The sequence below is a fragment of the Chiloscyllium plagiosum genome, unplaced genomic scaffold (assembly GCF_037043375.1).
Source record: "Chiloscyllium plagiosum isolate Xiang-an unplaced genomic scaffold, Cpla_swu_hap1 HiC_scaffold_19, whole genome shotgun sequence".
In the NCBI taxonomy this organism is placed as follows: Eukaryota; Metazoa; Chordata; class Chondrichthyes; order Orectolobiformes; family Hemiscylliidae; genus Chiloscyllium; species Chiloscyllium plagiosum.
Genome location: NW_028270157.1, coordinates 60,460,477 through 60,472,596, shown reverse-complemented (window position 1 = coordinate 60,472,596; position 12,120 = coordinate 60,460,477). Strand labels below are relative to the sequence as shown.

The following is a 12,120-nucleotide window of genomic DNA, read 5'->3' as shown; positions in this document are numbered from 1 at the left end:
AGGAAGTTCGTTGTTGTAAACACAGAGGAAAATAATTACCATTCAATAAATAAGCAATAAGCCATTATCATTACAAAAAAAATCCCACCTGCAAAATCAGCTCTTCCTCAATCCGATCAGTGCAGTTAATGCGCTCCACATCATTGTCTGAGCCACTGTATTCAATTGTGGCTCCCTGTACATTTATTTCTCGTTTAAACATGCTCACCACAAAGTTTCCATTCAGGATGAAATTACCTCGACTGTCAGATAAGGCTGAAGCACAGACCAGAAATATTCCATTAGGAAAGCAGGGTTCAAATGTAGATTTCTAAAATTTCAAAACTCAGCTTTTATTATTGCCCCCCCTCCCCGAAGAATGTTGACTCTTTAATTTGTGAATGGAAGTGTTGTGTCTGTAGCTGTAACAGAGAAGGTAATTCTGTACATAATTCATGGTGAAATCAGTCAATCACAGTGAGATGAGAAACTAATTTGTATAATGCTTTGGTGGTCACAATGCTACCTGAAAGACTGTATGATTTGCTTTCTTCTTCTGGTGTGGTTAGGTCTTCAATGTCCTCATGACCCAATGTATCATTGTATTACCATCTCATTCCTGAAGTAGGGCTTATGCCCGAAACGTCGATTCTCCTGTTCCTTGGATGCTGCCTGACCTGCTGCGCTTTTCCAGCAACTCATTTTCAGCTATTACCATCTCATCTAAACAGCAGCAGCTCTGCCAGTGTCATATCCCTTGTTAGTCGAGTTACTGTGAATTCTGAACTAATGCTTGATCCCACAACTTTAGAAGGTAAAAACAAGGACTGCAGATGCTGGAAACCAGATTCTAGATTAGAGTGGTGCTGCAAAAGCACAGCAGTTCAGGCAGCATCCAGGGAGCAGATAAATCGACGTTTCGGCCAAAAGCCCTTCATCAGGTTCCGGATGAAAGGCTTTTGCCCGAAACGTCGATTTTCCTGCTCCTCGGATGCTGCCTGAACTGCTGTGCTTTTCCAGCACCGCTCTAATCTAGAACCCACAACTTTAGACACAGAGCGTAATCAACTGAATCAGAATGAAACAGGAGCGATTCCATTGCAAGGCAATACATTGTATCTTAGCTTGCGACACATCGTCAAACAAGAAGAAAAGTTCTTCCACTGAACATCATTCACTAAACTAACTCACTTAATTAAAATAACCTTCAAGAGCGGGACTAACTCTATAAAACCACTAAGCCAGTGCTTACATTTAATATACAGATCATCATCTTTGAAAAACGTGCAAAAATTAACATGAAGATAATGTAAGCTTTATGAGCCGCTGTACTTGGCCATCAAGACATTGTGCATCAAGACGTGACTAACCCAAACCCAAGGTTACTCATGGCAAGTGAGAGATTAAGCCACTATAAGGAGGAGAGGATTGGTGTGGAAGTGATAAGGGATCCACATTTACTGGAAAAACGTGGAAAGATGTAAATGAAAGATTATCTTTAAAGTTGTGTGTTGTGAACACTCTTCGAATGGTTCCCTGAGAATATTGGTAAAAACAATGACTGCAGATGCTGGAAACCAGATTCTGGATCAGTGGTGCTGGAAGAGCACAGCAATTCAGGCAGCATCCGAGGACAGGCAAAATCGACGTTTCGGGCAAAAGCCCTTCATCAGGAATAAAGGCAGAGAGCCTGAAGCATGGAGAGATAAGCTAGAGGAGGGTGGGGGTGGGAGAGAGTGGCATAGAGTACAATAGGTCAGTGGGGAAGGAGATGAAGGTGATAGGTCAGGGAGGAGAGGGTGGAGTGGATAGGTGGAAAAGGAGCTGGGCAGGTCGGACAAGTCCGGACAGGTCAGGGGATCGAGTTTCTGGAGGTTAGAAGCTAGGATGAGGTGGGGGAAGGGGAAATGAGGAAACTGTTAAAATCCACATTGATGCCCTGGGGTTGAAGTGTTCCGAGGCGGAAGATGAGGCGTTCTTCCTCCAGGCGTCTGGTGGTGAGGGAGCGGCGGTGGAGGAGGCCCAGCACCTCCATATCCTCGGCAGAGTGGGAGGGGGAGTTGAAATGTTGAGCCACTGGGCGATGTGGTTGATTGGTGCGGGTGTCTCGGAGATGTTCCCTAAAGCGCTCTGCTAGGAGGCGTCCAGTCTCCCCAATGTAGAGGAGACCGCATCGGGAGCAACGGATACAATAGATGATATTAGTGGATGTGCAGGTAAAACTTTGATGGATGTGGAAAGCTCCTTTGGGGCCTTGGATGGAGTTGAGGGAGGAGGTGTGGGCACAGGTTTTACAGTTCCTGCGGTGGCAGGGGAAAGTGCCAGGATGGGAGGGTGGGTCGTAGGGGGGCGTGGACCTGACCAGGTAGTCACGGAGGGAACGGTCTTTGCGGAAGGCGGAGAGGGGTGGGGAGGGAAATATATCCCTGGTGGTGGGGTCTGTTTGGAGGTGGCGGAAATGTCGGCGGATGATTTGGTTTATGCGAAGGTTGGTAGGGTGGAAGGTGAGCACCAGGGGCGTTCTGTCCTTGTTGCGGTTAGAGGGGTTGGGTCTGAGGGCGGAGGTGCGGGATGTGGATGAGATGCGTTGGAGGGCATCTTTAACCACGTGGGAAGGGAAATTGCGGTCTCTAAAGAAGGAGGCCATCTGGTGTGTTCTATGGTGGAACCGCTCCTCCTGGGAGCAGATACGGCGGAGGCGGAGGAATTGGGAATACGGGATGGCATTTTTGCAAGAGGTAGGGTGGGAAGAGGTGTAATCCAGGTAGCTGTGGGAGTCGGTGGGTTTGTAGAAGATGTCAGTGTCAAGTCGGTCGTCACTGATGGAGATGGAGAGGTCCAGGAAGGGGAGGGAGGTGTCAGAGATGGTCCAGGTAAATTTAAGGTCAGGGTGGAGAGAATATTGTCTTCTTCATCAGTCACCAAAAGATACATTAATCAATTTGCACACTTCCTGGACAAGTACACAGAAAATGAGAGATCATATTTTTACCCTTGTCTATTTGTTCAAGGTTATGGCCAAGAAATATGTAAAATTTAACAAAAGATTAGCCTAGCTTTCATCTTTCCTAATTTACTATACATCACTAAATGTACCTACTGTTACTAATGGTTCTGTGCAAATAAACTAGTATAAATTCTGAACTGAAAACAATCAATGCCAGAGATCACAGCGGGTCAGACAGTATCGATTGAAAGAAAGCAAGCTAATATTTTACGTCCAGATGATTCTTCAGAACTAGCTTGCAGCTCTGATGAAGGGCCATCTAGACTCGAAATGTCAGCTTGCTTTCTCACCATGGATGCTGCCTGACCCGCTGTGATCTCGCAGCTGCAGTAATTTTCTCCTATAAAATTTCAAATATTTGTTCAGGACATCTCGGCAACAAACTTCAATAATGGTGAGATGAAAATTGAAAGAAAAACCCAACTAGAAAACAGATAATCTGAGGAAAATTCCCTCTGATTGCAAGCAATCCCATAGATCACGAATCAGGGACTTCTGCATCATGAAAGAGGAGGTTAAGAACCATTCAAACCAGTGCTCTGCAAAACACATGAGGAGGTTGAGCAATTCATCAACTTCACCAACACATTCCACCCTGACCTTAAATTTACCTGGACCATCTCTGACACCTCCCTCCCCTTCCTGGACCTCTCCATCTCCATCAGTGACGACCGACTTGACACTGACATCTTCTACAAACCCACCGACTCCCACAACTACCTGGATTACACCTCTTCCCACCCTACCTCTTGCAAAAATGCCATCCCGTATTCCCAATTCCTCCGCCTCCGCCGTATCTGCTCCCAGGAGGAGCGGTTCCACCATAGAACACACCAGATGGCCTCCTTCTTTAGAGACCGCAATTTCCCTTCCCACGTGGTTAAAGATGCCCTCCAACGCATCTCGTCCACATCCCGCACCTCCGCCCTCAGACCCCACCCCTCCAACCGTAACAAGGACAGAACGCCCCTGGTGCTCACCTTCCACCCTACCAACCTTCGCATAAACCAAATCATCCGCCGACATTTCCGCCACCTCCAAACAGACCCCACCACCAGGGATATATTTCCCTCCCCACCCCTCTCCGCCTTCCGCAAAGACCGTTCCCTCCGTGACTACCTGGTCAGGTCCACGCCCCCCTACGACCCACCCTCCCATCCTGGCACTTTCCCCTGCCACTGCAGGAACTGTAAAACCTGCGCCCACACCTCCTCCCTCACCTCTATCCAAGGCCCCAAAGGAGCTTTCCACATCCATCAAAGTTTTACCTGCACATCCACTAATATCATCTATTGTATCCGTTGCTCCCGATGCGGTCTCCTCTACATTGGGGAGACTGGGCGCCTCCTAGCAGAGCGCTTTAGGGAACATCTCCGAGACACCCGCACCAATCAACCAAATCGCCCAGTGGCTCAACATTTCAACTCCCCCTCCCACTCTGCCGAGGATATGGAGGTGCTGGGCCTCCTCCACCGCCGCTCCCTCACCACCAGACGCCTGGAGGAAGAACGCCTCATCTTCCGCCTCGGAACACTTCAACCCCAGGGCATCAATGTGGATTTCAACAGTTTCCTCATTTCCCCTTCCCCCACCTCATCCTAGCTTCTAACCTCCAGCAACTCGATCCCCTGACCTGTCCGGACTTGTCCGACCTGCCCAGCTCCTTTTCCACCTATCCACTCCACCCTCTCCTCCCTGACCTATCACCTTCATCTCCTTCCCCACTGACCTATTGTACTCTATGCCACTCTCTCCCCACCCCCACCCTCCTCTAGCTTATCTCTCAATGCTTCAGGCTCTCTGCCTTTATTCCTGATGAAGGGCTTTTGCCCGAAACGTCGATTTTGCCTGTCTTCGGATGCTGCCTGAATTGCTGTGCTCTTCCAGCACCACTGATCCAAAACACATGAAGAGTCAGCACTTGCTGCATTAGACAGTTGAGCCATTAACTTGAGGCTGAATCTGCCTGGCTGTGCCAATGGGAAAGAAAACGCACAGTGCTATTTGAAAAAATGCAGAATATTCTGCTGGTGTCCTGTCTCTGGCAACATTACCACTTATTCATCTCAAATCTGTTTTATACCATGTAGCTTAGATTGACTGCTCTATTTACTTACTTAAGTGCATTAGCATCCATGTAAATGTATGTCTCCATATAATGGGAAGTGGAAACTGCTGGCAAAGCAAGCGCTGAATATACATTGACTTAAAAAAACCCGATAGATTACGTTATCTTATGCTAACCTCACATAATGTTCTATAAGGACAGTGTATGTCATGGACAGTGTGAGCTTTTAACCAAATCAGAGCTCCTTCTCAACAGAATAGAAACTAAAGATGTGTAGAGGTACAATACTTTGAAAAACTCAATCTGAGTATCATTGAATTCAAAAGTTTCAAAGTAGAAAGTAAATTTTGCCTACAATGGTCGAGACAAAGTCAACTTTCCTTAATCTTGTAATTACTGATTACATGGTTTGGGTGATTGGATTAGATTAGATTACTTTACAGTGTGGAAACAGGCCCTTCGGCCCAACAAGTCCACACCGACCCGCCGAAGCGCAACCCACCCAGACCCATTCCCCTACATTTACCCCTGCACCTAACACTACGGGCAATTTAGTATGGCCAATTCACCTGACCTGCACATTTTTTGGACTGTGGGAGGAAACCGGAGCACCCGGAGGAAACCCACGCAGACACGGGGAGAATGTGCAAACTCCAGACAGTCAGTCGCCTGAGGCGGGAATTGAACCCGGGTCTCTGGCGCTGTGAGGCAGCAGTGCTAACCACTGTGCCACCGTGCCGCCCACCGTGGGACTTGAAGGAATTGTTAGAAGTCAAGTACATCATCGGCTCCAGTGAGCTGAGGACTTAAAAATATCGAATAAATAAAACAGAATAAGTCGCAAAATGCTTACCAAGGTAGTTATCATCTTCTGGCTTCCCTGAATAGCTGTGCTGCCGTACATCAATATTGGTCGCTCCTGAAGGTATTCTTACTACTATGTTATATCCTTAAAATAAATGAATAATATGAGTACAATGAGCAAATAAAACTCACAACACAAGCAAAGATTTGATCTTTTGATGCAAGTCAACAGTGAATTTGATTTTTAATCTTATGCTCTGACCAGGTTGCTGCAGCTCACTCAACAATAAGAATAACTTCTATTTACAGAAAGAAAGCACTTAGGTTTCATTGGAAACTATCAAGACCTGAAGGCTATTCCAAGGCACTTTGGTGGCCTGTTTTTGAAGGGGAGTAATTGCCATGAGGTTGGAAACATGCACAGCAAGGCCACATGAACAGAAATTTGCTGGTGACCAAATATTCTTTCGGTTGATTGAGTGATAAATAGAGTCACAAAGCATGAGAAAAGACCCTTCGATCCAACTCATCCATGCCAACGATGTTCCTTAAATGAAACTAATCCCACTTGCCAGCATTTGGCCCATATTCCTCTGAACTTTTCTGAATCATGTATCTATCCAATGCCGTTTAAACTTTACAACTGTACTTGCATCTATCACTTCCTCTGGAAGCTCATTTCACATACAAACCATCCGCTGTGTGAAAAAGTTGCCCCTCAGGTGTCTTTTAAATCTTTCTCCTCCGACCTTAAAAATATTCCCCTAGTTTTGAACTCCCCCCATCCGCAAGAAAAGACCTTTGCTATTCATCTTCTCCATGCCCCTCATGATTTTATATACCTCTAAGGTCACCCCTCAACCTCCTACACTCCAGTGAAAAAGGTCCCAGTCGATTTTTATAACAAATCCACCATTCCCAGCAACGTCCTGGTATATCTTTTCGAACCCTCTCAGTTTAATAATATCCTTCTTATAGCAGGGTGACCACAACTAGACAGAGTAAGCCAAAAGTGGCCTCACTAATGTCCTGTACAAACCTCAACATAATGTCCTTACTCTTATACTCAAAGGTCTGAGCAATGAAGGCAAGTGTGCTAAATGCCTTCTGTCTACCTCTGATATAACTTTCAAAGAACTATGTACCTAAACCCCTTGGTCTCTCTGTTCTACAACACTACACAGGGCCCAACCATTAACTGTGTAAGTCCTGGCCTTGTTCATTTTACCAAAATGCAATATCTCACATTTATCCAAACAAAACTCAATCTGCCACTCCTCAGCGTATTTGCCCAATTGATCAAGAGCTCTTTGTAATCTGAGATAACCATCTTCACTGTCGACTAAGCTACCAATTTTGGAGTCATCCATAAATTTACTAGCCATGCTTCCTAAATGCTCATCCAAATCATTTATATAAATTATAAACAAAGGTTGACCTAGCACTGAGCCCTACAGAACACTGCTGGTTACAGGCCTCCAGTCTGCCATTCTCCACCAACACCTTCTGTCTCCTGCTGTGAAGCTAATTATGTATCCAATTGGCAAGCCCTCCCTGAATCCCATGTGATCTAACTTTACTAACTGGTCTACCATGCAGTAAAAGTCTATGTAGACAATGTCTACCACTGTGCGTTCATCAACCTTTTTGATTAGATCAACAAAACTACTATCCAGTTTGTGAGACATGATTTCCCATACACACTTAATCAGTCCATGCCTCTCCTAACGCACGCAAATCCTATCTTTCAGAATCCCCTCCAACAACTTAATCACCACTGATGTCAGACTCAACGATCTATACTTCCCAGGCTTCTCCTTACAACATTAGCCAGCCTCCAGTACTTCACCCGTATTGTAGGTTATACAAATATCTTGGCTGGGACCCCGACAATTTCAACTCTAACCTCCCATAATGTCCTGTGCTACACTTTGGATCATGTCCAGGAAATTTCTCTACTTTAATGTTTTCTAACACTTCCAGCACCTCGTCTTCTGTAATGTGAAAGATGTTGAAAACAAGATGTTCTTTTTCCAAGTGGATATTTTTTACTCAACCTGCCAGATGTGTTATGAAACAGGTGGTACTTGTACTTGGGCCTTCTGGTTCAGACATAGGGTCACTATCACTGTGCGACAAGATCTTTATGAGAAGCTATGTTTAATGTTTCATTTATAAGACCACCTCGAGGTTACACAACAATCTCAGCCTAGATGCTGAGTCTCCAAAGTGAGACTAGAGTCCAAGATCTGTTGACTCAAAGGTATGAGTGCTACCCATGATTCATTTGTATTTAGTAAGAATGGATGTAAGCTCAAAAAGGAGCTGCAACCAAAGGCTGGGCTTATCCTATTTTGCAACATCTCCTTAGCCCATCACCCTTGATTTGTTGATCTACACTGTCAAGACATGAGGGGAGGTAGTGCGTAATGTCACTAGATTAGTCATCCGGAAACTCAGTCTAATATTCTGAGGATATGAGTGCAAATCCACCATGGTAGACAGCGAAATTTGAATCCAGATTTGAAGTTGACTTAATGACAACCATGTAAACCCTACCGCCTGTCGCAAGAACCCACTATTAGCGAAGAAAATCTGCCATCCTTACTTGGTCTGACCTCCATGTGACATCCAGATCCACAGCAATGTGGTTGACTCCTAACAGCTTGATGGATAATAATGCCAGCCTAGCCAGCAATGCCCACAACCCATGAATGAACAATAAATAAAAACTAAAATAGGTTTGTATTTAAATTCCACGGTCAGGATTTTTCCAATCAAAGTTAGAGAATGGCAGGAAGCAACTCTGCTACTTCTGAGGCCGAATTTTCACCATGCCTCAGGGCGAGTTCTCTCATTTTTGTGCTTCTTACGTCATTATGCTTGAATGCAAGATTCTGGGTGCATTACTCAGCAAATCATGTGGTGCACAAAATGGAAGTGCTGAACAGAGCAGAGATCTACTGGTGCCATATTTACATCCCGTCTGGACACCACTACAAGCTAGGAACATGTTCAGCCATCACACTTTGAACCTCCCTTTCCTAACACACTCATGCAACCCACCATCAGTTCAGCAATACCATATACTACTGAGTGACTCCAATTGAGCGTCGGGTTAGCAACTGGCTTATTCTCACAGCTATTTCATTTAAAGAAGTCATCACAAACTCCAAATGGCATCATCCATGCAGAAGTTTCATAAGCACTTCACCCGACCATCTCCCCACAAGTGATTAGCCGCTAGGGACAGAGATTTAACTCCTGTTCTGTTACCAATGCCTCTCATTCCAATATGTTGAATGCTCCACTGTGTGCACAAGCAATTATTAAGGAATTTACAAACCGAGGCTGAAGAAATGGAGCGGAGAAAATATATTAACTTCAAACAGATTTGAAAAACTATCACTTTCCAACAATTAGAAGGAGCGTATGTTGACCACCAATCACTTATAAAAATCACCACATTTTTAGGTTAGTTTTGAACTTGGTTTTCCATCTGCAAAACAATGATTAAAACTGCAACAAACACATTAAATTTCCATCGTCTCGGTTGAGGTGGATTCTCTCTCCATTGTAGGTAATCCTATTTAAAGGTGGACCATCATTTTCAAAATGGTAAACAGATCTCCTAACACTGCGGCCCCCTCAGTTTAGTATTACTTTAGGCAACTGCATCCAGTGAGTGTGCTTGCTGAACTTTCTGTGACCCGCCACGTGTTCTCATGGCAGCAGATGGAAACAATACTGGATTCTGTTCAGAACTAGGGGTAATAGCTCTGATTACACTGAAGTGCATTACACATGATTGGATACTACGCATGGGAATCCAGGCATAAATTACTTTTGTACACAGCTACAGGGTTGTATAAACAGAGGATAAAATCAATCCTGATTAATTCAATTTTTCCACACACAACGATGCTCACCGGTAGCGACAACAAACACGACCAATACTGGCGGCTGGCTTTTCAATCCTGCTTGGGCCAGAGTCTGAGGATGGTGGGGCTGACGACTAACCAATGAGTGAGCAAATGCCTCTGCTCTTTGTGGAGGCAGAATCAGCCCACAGGGAAAGACCAAACATAAAACACAATCAGAGCTGAAAATGTGTTGCTGGAAAAGCGCAGCAGGTCAGGCAGCATCCAAGGAGCAGGAGAATCGACGTTTCGGGCATGAGCCCTTCTTCAGGAATGAGCCTTCCTGAAGAAGGGCTTATGCCCGAAACGTCGATTCTCCTGCTCCTTGGATGCTGCCTGACCCGCTGCGCTTTTCCAGCAACACATTTTCAGCTCTGATCTCCAGCATCTGCAGTCCTCACTTTCTCCTATAAAACACAATCAGTAAGGTTTAGAAATGATCGCTGGACTGATCCTCCACTTTGAAGTTCACAAGCGAGTGGGATCAATAAAAGAGTTAGGCTCGCATAGGTTATGCTGGCGTTTACTTCTGGGGGAGTCATCTGAAAATTTTCAGAATCACTAACGGCCTGAATGAGACCAATTAAATTTTCCAATCGGCTTCCACATTCCAGAACCGGAAGGGACACCCCCTACACTGACAGGGCTGGATGAGGGTGTGGGGGGGTTGGCAGTGTGGTGTGTAGGCTTGAGAGTGTCCTTGCCAGCTTTGATACGCAGGAATTGCCATAGGTTGTCCATTGGCTGCACACCTCCCCCACCCTTCCACCCCTCCCCCTCACCAATCACTTCCATTCGTGATGGTGGCCTGACTGCTGAGTCCATCTTTATAAAGTGATCGCTTAAAAACAGTTGGTGAGAGAACACATCCATAATGAACCATTCTCTCTGTACAAAATTAAAAATCACACATCAGGTTATAGTCCAACAGTAGCTTTCGGAGCGCTGCTCCTTCATCGAGTGGTTGTGGGTTTTTAACTTTGTACTCCCCAGTCCAACACCAGCCTCTCCAAATCATTCTCTCTGTGACTTAGTTTCCATAATTCCTCTCAAGCTAGAAGACAGCTGACTGACTCCTCCACCCCACCAGGCTTCCAATGCTCTAACTTGGATAGAGAACCTGTCTCCACACCAAGGGGTGACTGCTTCCCCTAGGAGGTGGAGGGTAATAGCTTTAGGACCACAAATAGTCCCAATACACTCCTGGTTTCCTACACCCCTATGCACCCTCTCTGGGAGGGAAACTCCATTTAACTCATTAGAATCCTTGCTCAAAGAGCCGATTCCTCTGGGAACGTAGTCATTTTGAAACAGACAGTTGTCAAGTACCTCACCCAATTGAGCAGAGGCTTTAAACAATGCCAGACTAGTCAAAAATGCAAAAGTCACCAAGAAGCTCAGTACCAGCCTAATACAGCAGAGGGATCTTCCAGCAGGATTTGATGAATAGTTCCAATGATCAGAAGCAGGAATTCTGGGTGAAATTTTCCTGCTATTGCTCAGAAATAGATCAAATCTAGGTCTGGCCTCATAATACATAGAATCCCTACAATGTGGAAGTAGGCCATTCAATCCATTGAGCCCAGATTAATCCTCCCAAGAGCATGCTCTCCTCCCTATCGACATAGGTCAAACTCTGGCTGAGTTTTGCATCTCACTTTCAGATTTGACAGAAGTTACAAACCTGGAACCAAAGCATGTTATTCTTCATTTGTTTATGGGATGTGGGTGACAAATGGCCCAGGCCAGTATTTGTTGTCCAGCCTTAATTGTTCTGGAGAAAGTGATGGTGAGCTGCCTCCTTGGATTGCTGCAATCCTGGAGATGTACGACCACCCAATTCTGCTGTTAGGGAGGGGGTGTCAGGATTTTGACCCAGTGACTGTGAAGAAACTATGATACAGATCCAAGTCAAGATGGTGTTAGTTGGGGCAGAACCTGCAGGTGGTGGTGTTTCCATACACTTGCTGCCCTTGGCCTTCTAGAGGTTTCAGGTCACTGGTATGGACAGCAGTTGAAAAGTCCTGAGCGTTTGAAATCATTGTACTTGGTTTTCACAATTCATAAAGCAAACCTCTCAGTCTTTGAATGTCTAAGGGCTTAATGCAATTAGTCAGTGGCTCATGAAAAGGAAATATTCTTGACAAATTTGCTGGAATCATTTAAGCAGTGATGAACAGGATTGATAAAAGGGATGTAATTTATTTGCATTTTCCAAAGGTATTTGATAAGGTACCACACTTGAAAGTAATAATAAAATGTTGGAGGGAATATGTTGGCATGGATAGAGGATTGGTTAACTAATAGAACACAGATTTGGGTTGTGGGGTGGGGAGGGGGAT

At 45.2% G+C, this 12,120-nt stretch overlaps 1 protein-coding gene across 2 annotated transcripts in view; it reads right to left on the bottom strand.

Annotated features, from left to right (window-relative positions):
- Window positions 1-12,120, bottom strand: part of LOC122559510 (A disintegrin and metalloproteinase with thrombospondin motifs 20) — a 384,605-nt gene that overhangs the window by 158,823 nt on the left and 213,662 nt on the right. For both annotated transcript variants that reach the window (XM_043709081.2, XM_087997440.1), the window contains 2 exons: window positions 5,908-6,003; window positions 89-255 (listed from right to left, as the gene is read on the bottom strand). In XM_043709081.2, the coding sequence (XP_043565016.2) occupies window positions 89-255; window positions 5,908-6,003 (263 nt within the window). The remainder of the gene's footprint in view (window positions 1-88; window positions 256-5,907; window positions 6,004-12,120) is intronic.